Below are 22,386 nucleotides of genomic sequence, written 5' to 3' on the forward strand. Positions count from 1 at the left end.
AGCGAAGTGGTCAAAAGTCTGGCTGTACTTCACAGCAAAATATGCAAACTCAGCAGCCTGCAACAAGTGTTTTAAGGTGATACTGTGATACTGTCAAAGGAGGTAACACCTCAAATCCGATGAAACACCTGGCGACGCATAGCGTTTTTTTTTAAAAGCCGAGAAATGTATTTGATAGCTTGCTGCGAGACTTCACACCGAGCACATCTACTGCGGGTGTGGTGCCTGTTATTGGACCCGGATTTAGCAACATCCCCCAAAAACCCGAAGAGGAGAGTCCTGGCCCCTAGCCCTGCCAGTGTAGCAGAAATGATGAGGATGATGATGGCAGCAGCAGTCGTTCTTCTCTGCGTGAGTAGCTTAATGTTGTTCGTGTGTAATTTATGTTGAGTAGGCTAACCACGTTATTACATTAATGCATGTAAGGTGAACTAGCAAACATCATCATAGTTACATGCGGCTGTCTTCTTGTTTGATGGCAGATACTCCTTTCACCTTGGCCAAAAAGGCTAAAATGACCAAAGAAAAAGTGGAAAACAGTTAAACATGAGAGGTTTTTGGACAAAGTTTGTGTTCTCCATTCTTTAAGCACCGGTTTGAGCACCGGCACCGTTTCAAAAGTACCGATTTGGCACCGGTATCGGATAAAACCTAAACGATACCCATCCCTATTTGTGGCAGCCCTACTGAACACCTGGACTTCTGTATTGTATCAGTCTTGCTGTTTGGTCTGTGAAAGTTTGTGACAAAGCTGGAGAAAGTTCCCTGTCAATTATGTGCATGACACTGATATTTTAAAGACCATTTCAAATGTGCTCATTTTGAAGTTACTTCGCAGCTCATTGACTAATGATAATGTGACTTCACACTCAATCAGGTTGAGGTCATTGCCACACATCTCTGCAGAGGGGAAGTTGTAATAATTTCCTGGATTGCTGTACACTACTGATGCTTTTGTGGACAAGAACCAGTGCTTATCCAAATTAAGGCCCACAGTTAGATATCATTCTCACTGCATTTCCAGGACCAGTAACTGGATTTTTAAGGAGCTATTTATCATTGAAGGTAAAAAGAAAAGCCTGATCATCATTCACGTATGGTTCAGACTGACTAAAAGGTTGTTTGGTGTAGCCTCCAAAAACAAAATCAGAGTTATTGTAGCTCACAGACACAGTGGGAGTATATTTGTGACATCTTTGGTAAGATACTGAAATACTGAACCACTGAAACCATGGATGCTGGCCTTGTACAGCAGCTGCCACTTGACTCTTACTAGCTTGGGATTCATAGTAGTAAGTGAAAAAACCTGCAGTCTGCTGAGACTGAAGAAGTCACCCAACTTTTGGGGATTTACTTACCTGGATGATTGAGCATGCATCAAAACATTTAACAGTGTTTCCTAAATACCCTCTCTTGTCTGATCATTTCCTGTTAACATTTAAATTTACAATGATTGATTACACAGCAGTGAGAAGTAGACTTCATCCCAGTAGATGTCTTTCTGAATGGACTGTAACTAAGTTAAAGGATAAAGTTCACCCACTGTTATCATCTTTAATGCCCTGTACCAACGCAGTGCAGAACAGCTACCTGAATCCCACTCCCACAGATGTTGATTATCTTGTTAATAATTTTTTTCCCCACTATATACGTCCATGGATACCGTAGCTCCTTTGAAAAGAAAGCCACAAATCAGAAGAACTTGACTCCCAGGTATAACTCTCAAATCTTAGAACAGATAACTCGTAAGCTAGAGAGGAAATGGCGGTACGGCAGATGTGTGGCCCTCCAAGTATGTTCCTTCTGCAAATATACCCCAAACCTGTAGGGCTGTCGTGGCTTCATGTATGGTTGTGGTGGTGTCCACGGTCCATACTCAGATTGTCTGTGAAAACATTAGCCCACATAGCAGACAGGTCTGGCCCAGATCTGGTATCAAGCCAGCACTGCTGGCTGACTTCTGGCATGATAAGACATATGTCATCCAGATATGGGCTTAATTAAGGTACACATTAGGCTGACATCTGGGGCCAGAGCTGAAACTGTTCTTGGCCAGCACAGGGGTGTCTGCAACTGGCCTTGTGATGGCCCATGTGTGGGTCACCTCTGGCAAACCAGATCTGGGCCACCAAAGGGCCATCATTCTTTGCGGTATGTGGGCCATGTGTAAGCACACTGTGTGGGTCAGATGCGGGTCAGATGCGGGCCATACCAATTTTGCTATGTGGGAGGAATCCACGACAGCCATACAGGACTGTTTTGACAACACGGTTTGGGGTATATTTGCAGAAAGAACAGACTTGGAGGGCCACACATCTGCCGTACTCTCATACATCAACTTCTGTACTGAGAGTGCAACAACAACAAAAACTCATAAAGTCTTCCTGAACCAGAAGCCATGGCTCAACAAAGAAGTGCAAGCCCTACTAAGAGCATGTGACAATGCCTTCAAATCTCTGCTAAAGGGCATAAACAAAGCCAAGTGCAAATACAAACAGTGCCTCAGGGGAACATTTTAGCACAAACAACTCCAGAAACATGTGGCAGGGGATCAAGAGACTCACAGGCTACAAACACAATTGCACACAAACAAACTCTCTGCACATCACCTTACCTGACACTCTAAATGAGTTCTCTGCCTTTGACCAACAAAACAGGGACATCAGCACCTGTTTCAGAGGGGGACAATGCCCCCATTCAGCTGGAACAGCATCAGGTCAGAACCACACTGCACAGAGTCCAAAGCAGCTGGTCCTAACAGAGTAGTAGGAAGAGTGCTTAAAGCATGTGCAGACCAATTAGCAGAGGTTTTCGCCTTTCATCTTCAACCTCTCACTGCTATAGTCTGTAGTACCATCCTGCTTTAAGTCAGCCTCCATCATTCGAGTGCCCAAGAAGAACACAGTGAGCTGCTTGAATGACTGTCATCCAATTCCTTTAATGCCCATAATCACCAATTGTATTTAGAAACTCATCATGTCACACATTAAGGCTGTCATTCCTGCAGACCTCAATCCATACCAGTTTGCATACAAGGCAAACAGGTCGACAGACGATGCCACAATAACAGCTCTTCACACAACCCTCACACATCTGGACAATAGTAACACTTATGTGAGAATGCTGTTTGTGGACTTAAGCCCCACCTTCAACACAGTTCAACCCCACAAACTGGTTAAAAAACTAAGCAACTTAGGACTCAGCAGCTCACTGTGCAACTGGATATTGGACTTCCTCAGTGATAGACCCCAGAACGTCAGGATGGGAGAGCACACCTCCTATTTTCTTTGTATTATCTGTATTATTGTATGTTCATAGGGTTGGTGTGTGTTGCCTTGGGCAAGCTATCCTGTGCATTCGTCAACATCTGGATGTCCAGTCTGTGCTTTGGGGATTCTAGATTGCACACAGGCTTTAGGCAGTGGAACATTCAGGTGAGGGAAGTGCTATTGCCCAGTTATGAGGTAGTTTAGGTGGGTGGGGAACAGTGATGGGAATAATGACGTTACAAGTAACAGCGTTACTAACGGCGTTACGTTTTTCAGTAACGAGTAATCTAATTAATTACTATTTCTATCGTTACAACGCTGTTACCGTTACTAACAAGAAAATGCAGTCCGTTACTATTTTTTAACAAACAGACGGTTGAAGCTGTGTTCAGCTTACGGCATCTTATATCAGTTGCACAGAAGTAGCTCCAAGTAATCTGGGCGCTACAGCTTTATGCAGCTGCGCACGCTCCCGCGGACGGCAGTCACTTTCTGGCATACGATCACTTTTTGGCACAACACGTGTTGCTAAGGGGGCAAAACAATCGTATGAGCAGTGCTGGGACTAACGCGTTATTAAGTAACGTGTTACAGTAACTACGTTATTATTGTGGTAACGAGCATGGTAACTAGTTATTATGCCAAAACCAATCTAAATCCCAGGTGTTATTCGTTACTTCGTGTGGTGGCTATCGCGGAGCTTCCACAGATTCAGTAACATTAGCAAGTGGTGGAGGCCAGCAGGTGGATGAGGGAAAGGGGAGGCAAGAGGAGAGACCCGAAACGGCCGCTGGTCCGAGTGTCAGGAGAACTGAACTTCAGGTAATAAGTTATGACCTTCAGTCTATCTGGGTCAGATATGAACCAAGTTTAGGTGGAGTTTATTTTCGTTGTGCTGACTTTTTTCCGTACTGCGTACTAGCTAGCATGACGGAGTTTCTATACAGCTGGGTGGGTGCTATGATGTTACTGATGTTGAACTTTATTTTGTTCATAGTTCATAAGGTTAATTATTAGAGTTGCCAACCGTGCCCTAAAAAACGGAATGTCCCATTTTCAGAGAAAATATTGTGCGTTTCGTATTGAGGTGAAAAGGAACGCGATTTGTCGCGCTAAACAACAGCAGCACGTTTAAGCTTGATCAGCTGTTGTTAGATTTTATTTAATATTAATTTCTAGTATCAGCTGATGTTTGCTGGAGCCACAGCTGTAAAAGCTGCTGGTCATGATATCAGTTTGGTTATCTGGTGAGAGGGAAACATGAAGATGAAACCAGGAGACGTCCTTACTGAATCATCAGAGCTGTGATGGAGAAACAGGTTTACCTTTTAGGTGACAGGAATGAGTTGAAGGGAAGTTATGAACTGTTTCTGAGAGACAAATAACACCAGGATCCTTTTTCTATGTAGCTGACAGCTGGTAACTGTGCAGGGGCAGGTCTAGCAAAGTGTTGCTGGGGGGCCAGGTAGGGCATTAACAGGGAAAGGGGGGCACAAAGAAATACTTTTCTTTCTTATTCTCATTTAAAATGTTTTGCTTTTAAAAAATAATTATCTGAGTCTTACAACAAACGATTGATAGATTGATACATATATACCATCAAAACAGTGTACATCACTGTCACAACAGCGTTTGTTTTCATTCAAAGGCTTTATGATTTTTCCTATAATGGCGGGCCGGTCTCTAGTCAAAATGCCCGGGACAATTTTCTGTCCCAGTCCAGCTCTGTATGCAGCTCATCTGCAGTCTGGTGTTACCTACATCTTCCTATTCAGAAGGCAGAATTTCCGACTTCTGAGTACAATCGAAAGCACCACGACTGCAGTTTTTGTGTTGGATGTAAAAAGCACACATGTCGCTGTGATGTAGGCTAGAATCATGGCGGCGGTCAACAAGAGAATTCTGAGTAAAACCAAAGTTACTTTCCCTAGTAACTAGTTACTTTGAAAGTAACGAGTAACTTGAAGTAACTGAGTTACTTTTGATAGAAGTAACTAGTAATGTAACTAAGTTACTAATTTAAAGTAACTTACCCAACACTGCGTATGAGTGCTGCTGTTTGACTGAGTAAGAATAAAGTAGTCATGGTAAGTGAATCACACGACCACATCAAGATGACAAAGTTACAAGGTGATATATACCAGTTTTTAAATTGTGTTGAAAAATGGAAAAATGCACCATGTTGACCAATCAAAAAATTATATGGCAACATGACATTTGGTTGTTTAGGAAGAGGAGGAAGTTTCAGGAGTGACGGCGAGAGAGAGCGAGAGCGAGTTTTGAGATGTGAGAGATTTGTGACCTATAGCATGTTTGGAGTGTGTAGTTAATGTCTTGTCTTGTGTAGTGTTGTGGATAGTTTTGTGCTGTCTGTCAGAACAATGAGGTGGCTGCTGTCTCCAGGTAGAAAACAGGAGTGATACACATGCTGTCAGACCAGCAGGTATCAGGCTGTGATGTTCTCCTTTATAGTGGACAGAAATTATGTTTTTGGAGTGGCACAAATAATTTGTGTGGCATTTTATTGAATGCAGAACACCTGATTGTTATGTAAATAGTTTGAAATGGTTATTTTAAGAAAAATCAAGGTAAAAGGTAAATGGCTGCAAATAACTTTGTTTCCAAAACGTGTGCATACGGTTTTAAAATTGAAAATGTATATTTGCATTTAAAGTTATGAAATATGATTCATTAAACATGTTTGTGGTTGTTACAGTAAAAAATATAACTTTTTCTACTCTGATTTTATGTTTTTTTTGTCTGATTTTAGATCAATTGTGTTAATACAGTATGTCAAAATGTAACTGTAAATTCAGACATGTGAGGTTGTGCTGAAAAAGATGATACCAAACAAGGCAAATAAACAGTTTTTAAAGGTGAAATGTGGAGGAAACATCAAAAGTAGTTAAAATGGCCAATTATACCCTGCACCCCAGAGGGTTAAACTTTTTTTTTTTTTTTAAAGCAACGCAATAGTTACTTTTCAAGTAATTAATTATTTTTTGAATCTTGTAACTCAGTTACTAACTCAGGTACTTTTTTTTGAAGAAGTAACTAGTAACTAGTTACTTTTTCAAAGTAACTTTCCCAACACTGGCAGGGAAGCGTCTCAGATTCAGGAAAGCCTATCTTGTCCTTTTTGTCTGTTGTTGACTAAGTGTGTGACTGGTGTTGAGGCTGTAAGGTATGGAGCCCAGAATTCATATATTCAGTGTCTTGCTGATGAAATGCATTACCTGATAAAAGTCTGGCAGGTGACCTTTGGGAATGATGGTGAGGTCATCAATGTCAATTCCCACCTCTTTGCTCTCCTCTAGTCCCATGGTATAAAAGAATTATGGGCAGAGGTTTCCCTTCATGCGTACCTTTCACTAAGTAAGAGCAAAATTATTGGCTACACCCCAAAACGTGGATCACTGAAATGAATCACAGTGACTGGAAATCATTAGACAACAGACACAAACCTGTGTGGTAAGGCTGGGGTGGTGGAACCAAAAATGGCCTGATTGTTGATGTGACCTCCGAATACACAGCTGACAGAGTTAAAGAACTCATTGGACCAGCTCCAACTAGTTTTCCACACAGCTATGTTCTGTCTCTGCTCTAACGTTCAAATAAAGTCAGTAATTGAAAAAGGGTTACTTGTTTATGCTTGATTTTGTCCTCTCCTTCATGCTCATCCTAATTCATGAATATTGCTCCTTTTTGGCTCTGCAGGAGCTCCAGTGTCAGCAGGAAGTCTTGATGAACAACATCTTGGCCCAGCAAGAGTTTAGGGTCTTCAAAGAGCGCTGCCTCCTTTCCTTTCAGCTCCATATGCCAGACCCTGTCCTCCCCAATCAATGGTATTGCCTAGATGATTATCCCAGTCCCCCTCTTTCCATAGTAGGATGCACACTAGAGCTAAGCAACACAGCTGAAGCAAGTAGAAAAAAAAATGCAATATTCCTTTTCCAGCAGGTGGCAGAGTGGAGCTTACTGACTTCCAGGACTGCAAAACTGATGGAAGAACCAAGTGAGGGAATTTGGCCATCTGTCTGAATGAGTGAAGAAAATAATAATAATAATAACTGCCTGCTTCACATGTTGCCATTGCAGCAAAATAGTCATTTTATCTATGTAATATTAACATTAATCCTCTCCTCTGACACTGTATAATTTTCTTACAGTGTCAGCATTTCAGTTATTAAATATAAAACTGAATACAGAGAGAGACCCCCAGACAAGCAGTAAAGGGCTGGTAGAATATCTCAAAAGAGGAATGAGCATTTGGTAATAAAAATAAAAAGATTCTAGTCTTCAGACAGTCATTGACTGATTTCATCCAAGTGTTAAAAACAATCCCCATGTTTAAAATAATCCTGACTAGTCCAATTAATTTTGTGCCTCTGAAAATGGGAATTTTTGTGTGTATAAAAACGGCTCTAATTCATAAGCTGTTAATGTAATAGTTTGTGTAAAAATGCTTAAATAAAGCTGAAAGTCTGCACTCCAATCACATCTTAATTGCTTGAAAATCCACTGTGTTGGTGTAGAGCTGCAAATTTATGAAAGACGTATAATTATCAAAATGCATAACTGTAATTATTTTATAAAGCCAACATCCTGAATTTTTTTATGTTTTCTTTTTAAAATTCTACTTTTACCAATCATTTAATTGTCACATTTACATGAAGGCATCCAGTCTAATATAAATATAGTAGGCATGATAACAACTGAAAAATGATTAATTGAAGGAAAAACCCATTACTCATTAGTGTATCATTACTACAGAGTTTGATGTGAGGGTAAAGTGTCTGAAATGACAGAATACTAAAGCTTTGTTATGATTATGCAAATGAGGACCCAAATACAGGACAATGGAGGCAGAATGTTCAGAAAGAGCCGAGCCTTTGTTGTGGCTGATTCAAAACTCCAAAATAGACTAAATTCAAAAAGGTATAAAGCAGCAATCCAAACAGAAACAGAATCAACTTTCCTGGATTTACTGAATGACTGAGCGTGGACCAAGACAGGAGGGTAATAAGACACATTCATTATGAGACACACAAAAAGGTAATCAAGGCAGTCATACAGAGAGCAAGCAAAACTCAAAGATGATCAGAATAAAACTGTAAACGTGGTGATGTCACTCAAAACTCACAATCCAGTATGATAACAAGGAACTCAAAAGTCACAATAATGAAGAAGAATCAATAAATCAGAAACAACACCAAATCCCAGGGCCATTAGAAACTTCAACTGTTTGCACTGATGATGAATAAACGAAGTTTTTTTTTTTTTTTTTTTTGCTGTAAACGAACCATTTTCAGACATAATTCATCAGCTACTCGGGTTGGTACAGCTGCTTCTTAACTTCATTCCGCTCTGTGGTTTGCATGCTGCTCATTCGGTCACTGAGCTCATCAAAGTAATCATCAACAAAGCGAAACATCTGAATGACAGCGCTGAGCAACAGGATGTCACAATTCATATCCAACTCCAACTCCTCGCTGTAGTTCTTCACCGGAACAACACAGGACAACGGCACACCGAGCCGAGAGCCGACCTCCTGAACCTGTATGACACAACACAGGAAAACTACTATTATTATTATTATTATTATTATTATTATTATTAACCACAATAGCAGTAAAAAAAATAAAAAGCACGTACAACGTCCTTAATGTAGCCACTCTTATAAACATTTCTCACATCCTCTTTCACCAGTGGGCAGGCTTCATCTACTTTAGTGAGGAGGACCAGCTGAGGAATACCTGGAAACAAACCAGAAAGATGACTGGTAAAATACCTTAGGTTTTTATAATGAGGTTTCAGTATCTGAAGATCATGTATCTGGAATAATCACAGCACTGTGCAAGAGTCTTGAGTCACTCACTATTTTTTCATATTTATCTTTTTTAAGTGGTTCTGAGCAATAGTTCTCTAGTCTTTATGAAGATCTTTAAAAGTTTTTCCATTAAATAATTTCCACATATTCTTTGTCCAGTTATTGTAACTGATCATGTTCCAAAATATTGCTGCTACCTCTGTCCCTGGCTTTATAATGAATTGCATCATGATGAAATTAAGATGAATAGTGTTGAAGAGGAAATTGTTCTGTAGTGTGACCAGTTTTACTGAAATCATTGACATCATGATCTATGTCATACAGAGATCATGATATTGTGTGATGTTATGGAACGGGCATCTTCACAGGTGTTTATGTAGGTTTTGGATAAACACATGGTAACATTCAGATGAGATTTGAGGACCTGCTTCCTTCAAATCACATCAGCATGAATCACAAAAAACACGGTTTAAGTCCAGCTGCTAAACTAGCCTGCTAGCAATTTTATATTTTTTGTTTATTGAATAAAAAAAGAATTTGACAAATTTCAACATTTGAGATGTTTCTTTGCATTGATAAATACAGGTTTTGAATGATTTGCATTCATTCATCTTAACAGGCTGATAATTAGGTAGGTATTGTTTGGGGAGCATTGGCTTTTTCTCTCCTTTAAATCCTGACCTATCTGGCAGCTTTTGCAATCATAATAATGATCTGAATGCAGTGTTGTGCTTCACATTTTGCTTTTTCAAGATCAGATCTCTAAATTATCTAAATGCTCCTCTTGTTCAGGCGTTTATTTTATCTGTTTATTTATTCATATCTATTTGTGTTATTTCAGTTATTACATAATATGTCGTATACAGTGTGACAATGTCTAAAGCAGGACAGACAGGGAAAAAAGGGAGGGGGGTGTGTGATAAAAGGATGCACGATGTATCGCCAAGTGCCGCGCCTGTAAGAAAACAAACATGCTGCACCTGGAACACAAAACTTCAAAAATACACAGGTGAATAAATCAACATTGTGTGTGTGTGTGTGTGTCTGTGAGTTTGTGTAAGAGAGAGTGTGAGTGTGGATGTGTCTTTCTCTTTGTCACAGTGGGAAGCCGCAATAACGCTATCAGGAACCTTGTTGACTCAACTCTACTGACCCATTAAGTTGACCTTTCTGCGGATAGCATCCAGCTTCTCCTCCAGCCCTGTGGGCATGATGGAGACCTTGGAAGCATCAATAACATAGGCCACACAGTGGATCTTGTCCTTGAGTCCAGGAGATGTGCGATAGCTGTGGGCCTCAGGATGCAGAGGAGCTGAAGGGTTGAACTAAATGACACAGTTGAGGAGAAACAGAGACACAGTTTGAGTCGACTGCTGACAAATCAGTGTTTCATACATTCAGTGTCCCGCTGATATAATGTAGCACCTGATAACGTTCTGGCAGGTGACCTTTGAGGATGCTGCTCAGATCGTCTATGTCAAGCCCCGCCCCTTTGGTCTCCTCCAGTCCCATGGTATCACACAAGATTATTGGCAGAGGTTTCCCTTCACGCCCATCTTTCACAGAGTAGGTGCGAAACTGTTTACAGTACAATGAGAATGAGTGACAGACCACTGAAATCAGTCCCAATAAGTGGAAATCATCAGACAGCAGACACAGACCTGTGTGGTGAGGCTGGTGGAGGAGGAGCCTGCTATAGCTTGGTTGGTGACGTGGCCTCTGAATACAGAGCTGACAGAGTTAAAGAAGCTGGACTTTCCAGCTCCAACTGGTCCAATGAGCAAAACCCGAGGCTGGGTCACAGAGCTGACTGCGGGTTTGTAGCTTTTAATGCTCTCAATCAGCTCCGTCCTCTTCCTGTACAAAACAAGGAAATAAAGAACTTTTCCCATTTTAGAAGAAGTCGTAGTAGTAAAATCATTTTTCCTAATATTACTTCTTTGACAGAAGCAGCTGCAGTTACACATATTCCATATTTTGCATGGATTCTGTCAAAATCTAAAATATTTAGTATACCATATCATGCTAAGTATTCAATAGTATACTTTACATTTAATGTAGAAAAGATATTGTGCACAACCGAGGAATGTTAATAGATCAAGCAGGATGGTTTCTTCCTTAAACTTACTCAGATTCCCAGATTACAGTCCTCCATGCCCTTTCAAGTTCAGTGGTTCCTGTTAAAGAAACCAGTAAGTTTATTTGTGATTTTAAATTGGTGCCCAAATCCAAAAATATTAATGTAGTACAGTTTTAGTGAACTACTAGTTCTGTTATTATATAAGAAATTTATCAACTGCAACATCTAAAAAAAACAACATGATTTTTTTTTACAACTTACCCTCCACTTCGTAGACTTCACACTCAGTCATGTTGAGATCATTGCCATGCATCTCTGCAGCAGGGAAGTTGTAATAATTTCCTGGATTGCTGTACGTTACTGCTTTGTTTCCATTGACAAGAACCAGTGTTTCTCCAAAATAAGGCCCAGAGTTAGCCGCCATTCTCACTGCATATGTAGGATTAGTAACTGGATATTTGATGAGGTTTTCACCATTAAATGTAAAAAGAAAAGCCTGATCATCATTCACGTACTGTCCAGACTGACTAAAAGGTTGTTTGGTGTAGCCTCCAAACACAAAACCAGAGTTGTTGTAGCCCACAGACACAGTGGGAGAGCGATTGTCACATCTTTGGTGAAATGCTGCACCGGTGAAGCCGTGGATGCTGGCCTTGTACAGCAGCTTTAGTTTGAATCTTCTCAGCTGAGCGCAGATTGTTCTCTGCTGGCTTTGTGTTAGTCTGGGGTTCATAGTTCAAATCTTGTTATCTTTAATCCAAGAAGCCTATTTGAAACACACAAACAAATAATAAAAAACCATCATAAAGTGGTGAGCTAACATTTTTGGGGGTTTTGTAACTGTTCCTTTCAACGGCTCTGGTAGCAACTACAGCCATGGTGGAGAGTATGATTGACTGAAAATCTTTCTCTCATTTGATTTACTTTTACCGGAGCAAATTGAGATGTTTCATAGGTGTGATGCATCTGAGAAATATACTTTTTAAAAAATGACCAGTGGTGGAATTCCTATCCTATTCATAGTCTTTTTTTCTTTAGGTCACGAGCAGTTGTCTAAGCATTTCACTGCATATCGTACTGTGTATGACTGTGTATGTGACAAATAAAATTTGAATTTGATTTGAATTTGAATTCAACTCAGTTGTCTCAAATATTCCATTTCAGTACATTATTTTTTTCTATAAGACTTTATACCTCTATGATTGTCTCAGAGACAAATATTAATATATTTAACCTGTCTGGGCAACATCATGTAGTGATAGCTAAAAATAAACCAGAAAGATGTGATCATTTTGTATGTTTCACTTCAAATTAAGGCTAAAGTGAATCAATTATTGGGTGAGAAAAATAATTTTTCCAAAAATGGAAAACAATCAGAAGATTAAACAGGCTGATGTTACTGAGTGAACAATGGGCTGTGAGTTCAGTTAAATATCATAAATAATAAACAATAAACAAATTGTCATGATCACTGATAAATGGCCATGAGTAACATTCACAGAGAGTTGGGGAATGACCTCACGGCTCATTGTTAGTCAGTGGTGCCAGTGTCAATAGATGAAGTAGGCAAACTTGGACAGTCGCTTTGCAACAAAGTGGGTTTGGGATGAATTTCTTCCTCTTTGATTGGGTATTTGGAGTTTAAATTAAGCAGTTGAGAGAACCATGGGGAGGGCCCTGCATTATTTTAAGAAAATTCCGACACAGCTGTCACTGGGCCCCGCAGCCGAAAACACCGTTATTAAAAACGGTTGGAAAAGTGGCGAATTTTGGCCTGGATGGTTTGCTGTGCCGCTTTCGAAGAATGCAGCCAATGAATTGGGGAACAGCCAAAAAAAAAACTGTCAAAAGGATTAGACACACCCAGCTTATAAACTGTGCCAAACGTTCCACTAATATCATGAGTTTAACACAGATGTACTCGTTGCACTTTCTTAAGGTATCGCTTTGTACTTTTGGGGCTGGGGCGATCGTGGCTCAAGAGTTGGGCGTTCGCATTGTAATCGTGAAGGTTGCCGGTTCGAGCCCCGGCTTGGACAGTCTCGGTCGTTGTGTGCTTGGGCAAGACACTTCACTCGTTGCCTACTGGTGGTGGTCAGAGGGCCCGGTGGCGCCAGTGTCCGGCAGCCTCGCCTCTGTCAGTGCGCCCCAGGGTGGCTGTGGCTACAATGTAGCTTGCCATCACCAGTGTGTGAATGGATGGGTGGATGACTGGATATGTAAAGCGCTTTGGGGTCCTTAGGCACTAGTAAAGCGCTATATAAATACAGACCATTTTTGTTATATTTTTAAAAAGTGTATCCACAAGCTCAAATGAAAAGTCGGAGTAATAACCTACTGGGCATTGTGTTAAAGTCAGTTTAACACAATGCTTCCACACAACAACAAAAACCAGCGCATACATTATTTTTTTTTTTACAAAGTTCTGAAAATCATGCAGCTCTTTAATATTTTCAGTCTTACCTGCTGTGGTTAGAAACTGAGCGGGGATCGTGGTTGCGCAGATTACACGTGTGACAGCCGTCTGCGCGCTGTGCAAGTGAAACTGGATGTCCTGAACGCCTTACGTGCAGTGTTGCTAAAGCCTGTGCTTTGTGGCGCCTCTCCTTTCAGTTTAAAATATCTAAAAGTAACAATGGCAGAAACTGCAACTTCAACTTCTCTGTGGGGTTAATGATTTATTTTCCTACATTCGGTCCTAGTCTGATCTAGAAAACTATGAGTATTAATTTCAGGAAAAACAACAACAAAATGTTACCACCAATACGTCAGCAGTACTCCGACGTAATGACAGGTTTAACCTGTTAAGCCTGTTCGCAATAGGCCTACCTATCTCCTCCCTCACTTACAAGTCAGCCTTTCCCTTAATATTATTCAGATAATAATGGAGATGGAAGAGAGAACACAAGATGATGCCACGTGTAACCTCAGCTCTCTATAAAGACAACCTGTGCATCTCAATGATGGCAGGTTTGAAACACATATGTGTGATTGTCTTAATCTACTGTAATTTTACCTAATTAACAAAACGGTGAGTGTAGTAAGTTTTAATGAATAACAATTTGACTGATAAAGATCATTCTTATAATAAAAAAAATAAATTTATTAAGAGTTTTAGCTTTATTAATTAAAGTTTTTGAGAAATAAAAGAGAGCATGCTGTTGTACAAGACTGATTACATTTCCTGTTTAAATTGCATTGAAACGCAAATATTGACTTGAGTCTTATTTTTAAAAACCAAAAAAAGATCATTTTGTAGGCACAAAATCCTCAAGGATGTTGTTACAATTGAGAAACGCATATAATAACAGACACAGTCAAATCCAGTCTTATACCACAGCTCTCTTGATACTACGCCTCATGCATTCTCGTGAACATACACAAGTAAATTCTTAAGATACATTACCTGCTTCAAACAACAGCAAAATTAAGAACATTTTTTCTGCACACTGAACTTTTAAAACAGAAACACTTCCGTATGGTCTGACTTTGAGCAGCAAAACATTTTGGTTTCACCAGCCTTAGTTGTTGTTGTTGTTGTTGTTGTTTTTAATTGACTTATTGCATTATTCTTTCTCTTTTATATTTTATTGCATCATTGTTGTGCATTTCACTTATTTTAGTTGCATTTTACATTGTTTAGCAAATGTGCTACATAAATAAACTTGACCCTGTCTTCCCAGCCCAGGAAGGACACGCCCCTTTTGATGGTGATATTCAATAAATCCTTTGAACACAAGATGGAAATCAAATATCTCTATGCAGTTCATATTTTGTGGTTCTGCAGGAGCTGAGGAATCAGAGGAATCCTGACGAGAGATCCAGCCTGCATCTGTGGCAACAAGCGAAGTAGCTATTGGTTCATCTGTCTTGGTCGCTCAGCTCCACCCTGTGTGCAAACACTGTTATTGCAATGATAATCATTATATTGGTATGACGTTAGAGATACTAAAACTGCTTCAAGTTTCACAAACAGGACACAATTTATGCATGCTAAATATATAGCTACAACAGCAGCGTTTACCAATCAATGTTTTAAACTAATTAATGCTAAAAATGAAAGTCCATTAACCTTTTCCAGTGCACAATTTCTCCAGCCCTCTGAAAAAGGAATGGAACATACCGTCTCAGATGAGAACAGTACAAAACTTACTATAGGATCTTATAGTTGTAAAATAATAATTAATTAATAATAATGACATTAACGTGTCAGTTTGTTTAGATAATCTTGTACATTTTTTTTAAGAGAAGAAAAACAATTTAGAAAATGAATTCCATTGCTCGAGATGTTGAGCTAAGCAGGACACCGATGGGCAAAATCGACAACTTTCATGAGAATATTTAAAAATGAGATTTCCATAGCAGGTTAACAACAACTCACTGCGGTGCTTTGGCCAACAGGGCGCTGGTGGAAGCTGAGTTACTGTTGGCTGAAGACAGAGGAGGACAAGGAGAACGTGTGTGTGTGTGTGTGTGTGTGTGTGTGTGTGTGTGTGTGTGTGTGTGTGTGTGTCTGCAGGGGTTATCAAGCCATATGCCAAGAGTGAATGAGACATCGACTTACTGATCCACATCACGAGGATATGAGGATATAAGCAACAACATTGGAATGACTGGAGAGAAACGTAGTCGGATGGTAACAAAGAGAAGGTGGTCAGAAATGGGAACCGTAAAGAGGCCGCTAGGAAAGTCGCAATCACCCAATACCTGCAGAGGATCAGGCAAGTCCTCAGGAGTCAGCTGAATGGAAAGAACGCAATCCAGGATATCAAACACCTATACCCTGCTTGTGATCAGGTACCCTGCTGGATTAATAAGTTGGCCAAAGGAGGAGATAGAAGCCACTGACATCAAGACCAGGATGCTCCTGGAGCTGGAGGGTTTCACCCCAAGTCCAGCACCCTAAGACTGTACGCTAAGTGGAAGGACGGAAGGAAACCGGGGACTAGTGAGTGTCAGAACCATCATCAGAGGATAAAACAAAGAAAATCTGTGAGTACATAAGGAAGATGGCCACAACCAACCCCCTGCTTACTGAATACCTCAGGCAGCAGAAACCCAAGAAAGAAGAGGACCAAGAGGAGGAACCATCATGGAAGGAGAGGCCCCTGCACGGTATGTACCACCGGCAGATAGAGGAGGTGGCTGACATCCAGAAATCCTACCAGTGGCTTGACAAAGCTGGACTGCACAGAGGCACTAATCATGGCAGCACAGAAACAAGCTTAGCACAGTATACAGAAACATCTGTTCTGAGTATGGCCTGGAAGTCCTGAGGTCAAAATGGGAGACGCCCCTAGTTTCATTTAGCCTGAACGCATACGTCATAGTTTTAACCATAAACCTGGAAATCATTACCCATCATCGTGGCCCATCTGAGTAAATCATTTACTGATAAGCTACAGTGTAGGTGCTGATAAGAAAACCATCCTTTGGACTGTGACCAATCCTATGTGTGCTTTCTGTGTGTGTTGCTATCGACTAACTGAACTGTCTGATACTGTCAGCTTTGCCCTAAGAGCCTACACTCTGCTCCCTTCTTGTGGTCTTCCTTCGGGCTCTTGATGATCTCTGCTCATGTTACTGAAGGTTTTCATCTTCCTATTTTCCTGTTTGTTTTTTCCTTGTTTTAAGTAGCAACTCCTAAAAATGTGCCAGAGCAGATTTTAAATCAACTCCACGGGCATTTCAGATTTTAACACAGGTGTTGATTGTTAAACTCTGGAAATAATAATAATACATTTTATTTGAGGGCGCCTTTCTAAAACCCAAGGTCACGTTACAAAGAGAAAAAGCTATAAATACATACCTTTTATTGATGCCACAAATGTTTGTGTTTGAGTGTTGTTGTGTGTTGTTGTGTTTGCACCATTTTGAGTACAATAAAGTTACATTTTGTTTATTTTGTATGCAGAAATTCAATTCCAAAAGCCAGATGCAACTTGCCCCAAAAATAATACTGCTATACTGAGTGTTTCTCTTGTGTGCATGTGTGCACCTTGCAGGCAAAAAATTACACAGGGTGCTGAAATATTTCATGTTAAACCAAAACATCATGTAGGAGTCGGGGTTGTTAAGGCAAGGCAAGTTTATTTATATAGCACAATTCAACAACAAGGTGATTCAGAGTGCTTTACAGAGACATTAAAAAATAAAAACAATAAAAAGCATGATTTAAAATTGATAAAAAAAAAACAGTAGATAAAATCAGAACAGTAGATAAAATCAGTAGTTAAAATGTAAGTTTTGAAATTTAAGTTTAAAGTGTGGATTTGGTGTTTTATTCAAATGCAGCTGAGAACAGGTGAGTCTTCAACCTGGATTTAAATAAACTGAGTGTTTCAGCTGATCTGAGGCTTTCTGGGAGTTTTTTCCGGATATATGAAGCATAAAAGCTGAATGCAGCTTCCCCGTGTCTGGTTCTGACACAGTAAACAGTAATTTAGTTTATTAAATCTATTAACTTGTGATGAAATATTCAGCTACATGGAAAAAAGGAGGTAATAAAAATGTTCAAAATAATTTATTATCTTGAGACTGATGACCTTTAATGTCATTATTTTCTGTTGCTGAGCTCAAATTAAGAACCAGTTCACCAAAATTTTGAAGGGAGAAACTGGATGTTCACAAAGTACAGATACTATATCTCCCAATACCCACAATATAAGAAGGCTTCTAATTTGTAGTTTAGCTTCTAATTTCTGCCTTTCAAGTAACCCAGTTAACACAGGGAACTAGTACTCAGTAGGATCACCTGCAGGTACATGATTGAATCATTTTAAAGGAAATGTCATCAGCTGCTCAGACTATTACATCATCTCCTCAGTCTTCTCCTAGTCTTTGGTTTGCATGTTGCTCATTCGGTCACTGAGCTCATCAAAGTAATTATCAACAAAGCGAAGCATCTGGATGACGGCGCTGAGCAACAGGATGTCACAATTCATGTCCAACTCCAGCTCCTCGCTGTAGTTCTTCAACGGAACAACACAGGACAACGGCACACCGAGCCGAGAGCCGACCTCCTGCATCTGTATGACAGAACACAGGGGAAAAAGTATTACTACCCTCATATAAAATGTTTATTAATAAAAAATAAATTTAAAAAAAGCAGTTTAAAAAAAGTAAAAAATGCTTACCACATCTTTAATGTAGCCACTCTTATAAATGTTTCTCACATCCTCTTTCACCAGTGGACAGGCTTCATCTACTTTAGTGAGGAGGACCAGCTGAGGAATACCTGGAAACAAAATGAGCAGGAAGATCACTTTGACATAATGATTTCTATTGGATTGTTATTGGAATATCCAAATTCTTTGAGTTGTTTAAGATATGAAATGAAGTTGAAAATTGCTGTCATAATTCCGGCTCACTTGTGCAGAGTTCTGTCGTGCTGTGAATTTTCCAAGTTTAGTTAATCATGTTTGTAGTTACACGTTCTCTGTTTAAATTCGTTTCCTTTCGTGTCCAGTCTGTCTTAGTCTCATCTGTGCATCCTCCCTAGAGTCCCCTGTATGTAGTCAGTCTTGTCTCCCTGTCTGTGTGTGAAATCTGCATCTTTGTATTCTGTACTTTCCATCTTATTGTGCCAGTCACTCTTCTTCTCTTACATTTAGTTACTTCCTGTCTCCTGACATACCCTTCCTCCTGTGTTATTTTCCTTTTTGATTACTTTGTACTTTTGCAATCAGTCTCAATAAAGGCTTGTTTTCCATTAAGCTCATTTCTGCCTGTCTACAGTCCATGCATGGCTGTTAAACTGGTCCACCTATAGCTTTTTTTTTTTGTTAAAAAGGGAAAACATTTCCAATTTCAACACATAATATACTAATTTGCACAGATAAAAACTGATTTTCAGTGATTTTTACATTATTGCATTTTTGTCTTCATTTGTTTTACACATAAACTGTCTAATCCCCCAAAGATATGACAAAACCTCAGGCACTGACCGATTAGGTTGACCTTTCTGCGGATAGCATCCAGCTTCTCCTCCAGCCCTGTGGGCATGACGGAGACCTTGGAAGCATCAATAACATAGGCCACACAGTGGATCTTGTCCTTGAGTCCAGGAGATGTGCGATAGCCGTGGGCCTCAGGATGCAAAGGAGCTGAAGGGTTGAACTAAATGACACATTTGAGGAGAAACAGAGACACAGTTTGAGTCGACTGCTGACAAATAAGTGTTTCATACATTCAGTGTCCCGTGATGTACTGTAGCACCTGATAACGGTCTGGCAGGTGACCTTTGAGGATGCTGCTCAGATCGTCTATGTCAAGCCCCGCCCCTTTGGTCTCCTCCAGTCCCATGGTATCACACAAGATTATTGGCACGTCCAGCTTTCACAGAGTAGGAGCGAAACTGTTTACAGTACAATGAGAATGAGTGACAGACCACTGAAATCAGTCACAATAAGTGGAAATCATCAGACAGCAGACACAGACCTGTGTGGTGAGGCTGGTGGAGGAGGAGCCAGAGATGGCCTGGCTGGTGACGTGGCCTCTGAATACAGAGTTGACAGAGTTAAAGAAGCTGGACTTTCCAGCTCCGACTGGTCCAATGAGCAAAACCCGAGGCTGGGTCACAGAGCTGACTGTGGGTTTGTAGCTTTTAATGCTCTCAATCAGCTCCGTCCTCTTCCTGTACAAAACAAGGAGATGAATAATGGTAACATTTTGAATGTGAAGAAATTTTGAATATAACAGTAATTTTTAGTGTAAAGCCAAAACAAAACATGGTAACATGGTAAACAGTATTGCATAGTATTTTGCAGGAATGCCACCTTAAATACTTTGTAGAGTATGAAATTCAAATATAGCTTGTTTGTCATAAAGTGTGGATAATGTAACTGCATTCAGTTCAAAAATAGATTATTGCTTTTCCCCCGATCAAACTCTTTAAAATATGTTGTGCATAAAGCATCAGACTGGATGTTGGCTCCATCAGACTTACTTAGATTCCCAGGTTACAGTCCTCCATGGCCTCTCAAGTTCAGTGCTTTCTTAAAGATAAAAGTGAAATGATACAGTAATGTTATTGAATTTAGTAAAGACATTAAATTCAACTCTCTAGATCTGCAGGTACATACTGGGCTAATCCCAAGCCTTCATTTTGCTTTGAGTCATTTAGACATGGACTTGCTGTTTTTCCCCTGCTAACCTAAATATGCTTGAGCTTCATGGCATGAGCTGATGACTGGCATTCTCTTTCAGGATTTTCTGGTAGGGAGCTGAACTTGTGGTTCCATCAATTATGAAAACAGTATAATTGATGGATTATACTGTTTACGGTCTTGAAGTAAAAGCAGCAAAAGCATTCCTACACCATCACAATGCCACCACCATGTTTGTGTTAGGTGACGGCTGTGTGCAGACAGGAATGGGACCCAAGATGCAGACTCCAGAGAGAAACTTAAACCAAAACAGCTTTAATGCTGAACTCAAACATAACATAACTGGAAAAAAGTCAAAATAAACTAACACCAGTGGCTGGGCAAAACACACAGCAAAATAAACGGTAGATCGCGACACGGACACAGAGAAACACAGGGCTTAAATACACAGAGGGAGCAATCAGGAAATGAGTAACAGGAGGGAAACACAGCTGGGGCAAATCAGGCCTAACGAGACAAGGGGAAGCAAAACCAGACACATTAACATCAGACATGGACTTTCAAAGTAAAACAGGAAACATAACACAGACTCACGGGCAGGCACTATAACAAAGGGAACAGACGTGGGACCAGGGCAGACACAGACACTGACTGGATGTGGGGATACAGCAGAAAGGGGAGACAGCAACATGGAACACAGACAGAAAACCAGAACACTAAAACTCTAACCAAACCCCACCCAGAGAACCTAAACTAAGAATAATCCTAAAACCCATAAAGCAAAGCTAGAATATAATGAAATAACAAAATCAAAGAACCAAAAACACACGCTTGAAGGATAAAATATATAAAAAATATATTTTTTATATATTTTTATATATAAAAAAAAATATATTTTATACATATATATATATATATATATATATATATATATATATATATATATATACATATATATATATATATATATATATATATATATATATATATATATATATATATAAAAACACCCAGCACGCCCCTGCGGGCGGTTTATCCTTCAAGCTTGGGTCCTCTACCAGAGGCCTGGGAGCTTGAGGGTCCTGCGCAGTATCTTAGCTGTTCCCAGGACTGCGCTCTTCTGGACAGAGATCTCCGATGTTGTTCCCGGGATCTGCTGGAGCCACTCGCCTAGCTTGGGAGTCACCGCACCTAGTGCTCCGATTACCACGGGGACCACCATTACCTTCACCCTCCACATCCTCTCGAGCTCTTCTCTGAGCCCTTGGTATTTCTCCAGCTTCTCGTGTTCCTTCTTCCTGATATTGCTGTCATTCGGAACTGCTACATCGATCACTACGGCCGTCTTCTTCTGTTTGTCTACCACCACTATGTCCGGTTGGTTAGCCACCACCATTTTGTCCGTCTGTATCTGGAAGTCCCACAGGATCTTAGCTCGGTCATTCTCCACCACCCTTGGGGGCATCTCACATTTTGACCTCGGGACTTCCAGGTTATACTCGGCACAGATGTTCCTGTACACTATGCCGGCCACTTGGTTATGGCGTTCCATGTATGCCTTGCCTGCTAGCATCTTGCACCCTGCTGTTATGTGCTGGATTGTCTCTGGGGCATCTTTACACAGCCTGCACCTGGGGTCTTGCCTGGTGTGATAGACCCCAGTCTCTATGGATCTTGTGCTCAGAGCTTGTTCTTGTGCTGCCATGATTAGTGCCTCTGTGCTGTCTTTCAGTCCAGCTTTGTCCAGCCACTGGTAGGATTTCTGGATATCAGCCACCTCCTCTATCTGCCGGTGGTACATACCGTGCAGGGGCCTGTCCTTCCATGATGGTTCCTCGTTTCCCTCCTCTTTCTTGGGTTTCTGCTGCCTGAGGTATTCACTGAGCACTCGGTCAGTTGGGGCCATCTTCCCAATGTTTTCTTGGATGTTCGTTGTCTCATCCTGGACTGTGGTGCTGACACTCACCAGTCCCCGGCCCCCTTCCTTCCGCTTAGCGTACAGCCTCAGGGTGCTGGACTTGGGGTGAAACCCTCCATGCATGGTAAGGAGCTTTCTTGTCTTTATGTCAGTGGCTTCTATCTCCTCCTTTGGCCAGCCTA

General features: G+C 40.5%; 1 protein-coding gene and 1 pseudogene across 2 annotated transcripts; both read right to left on the bottom strand.

Moving 5' to 3' along the window:
- Nucleotides 1-8,238: 8,238 nt before the first annotated feature.
- LOC146692826 (interferon-induced protein 44-like) lies at nucleotides 8,239-13,955 on the bottom strand. Its single transcript, XM_085433039.1, has 8 exons — nucleotides 13,643-13,955; nucleotides 11,441-11,945; nucleotides 11,228-11,276; nucleotides 10,761-10,956; nucleotides 10,525-10,677; nucleotides 10,253-10,424; nucleotides 8,925-9,025; nucleotides 8,239-8,826 (listed from the first exon to the last, which is right to left on the bottom strand). Exons 2-8 carry the CDS (start codon nucleotides 11,910-11,912, stop codon nucleotides 8,596-8,598), a joined length of 1,374 nt encoding a protein of 457 aa, XP_085289165.1. The 5' UTR covers nucleotides 11,913-11,945; nucleotides 13,643-13,955; the 3' UTR covers nucleotides 8,239-8,595.
- Nucleotides 13,956-17,255: 3,300 nt separating this feature from the next.
- On the bottom strand, nucleotides 17,256-20,376 carry LOC146692827 (interferon-induced protein 44-like; annotated as a pseudogene). The gene is made up of 7 exons (XR_014915378.1): nucleotides 20,334-20,376; nucleotides 20,127-20,175; nucleotides 19,619-19,814; nucleotides 19,397-19,535; nucleotides 19,126-19,297; nucleotides 18,316-18,416; nucleotides 17,256-18,207 (listed from the first exon to the last, which is right to left on the bottom strand). The product of XR_014915378.1 is annotated as an interferon-induced protein 44-like (transcript).
- Nucleotides 20,377-22,386: the final 2,010 nt, after the last annotated feature.

The sequence above is a fragment of the Copadichromis virginalis genome, linkage group LG15 (genome assembly GCF_057382275.1).
Source record: "Copadichromis virginalis isolate Kocher_CV1m ecotype Utaka linkage group LG15, C_Virginalis_male_GT1.1, whole genome shotgun sequence".
In the NCBI taxonomy this organism is placed as follows: Eukaryota; Metazoa; Chordata; class Actinopteri; order Cichliformes; family Cichlidae; genus Copadichromis; species Copadichromis virginalis.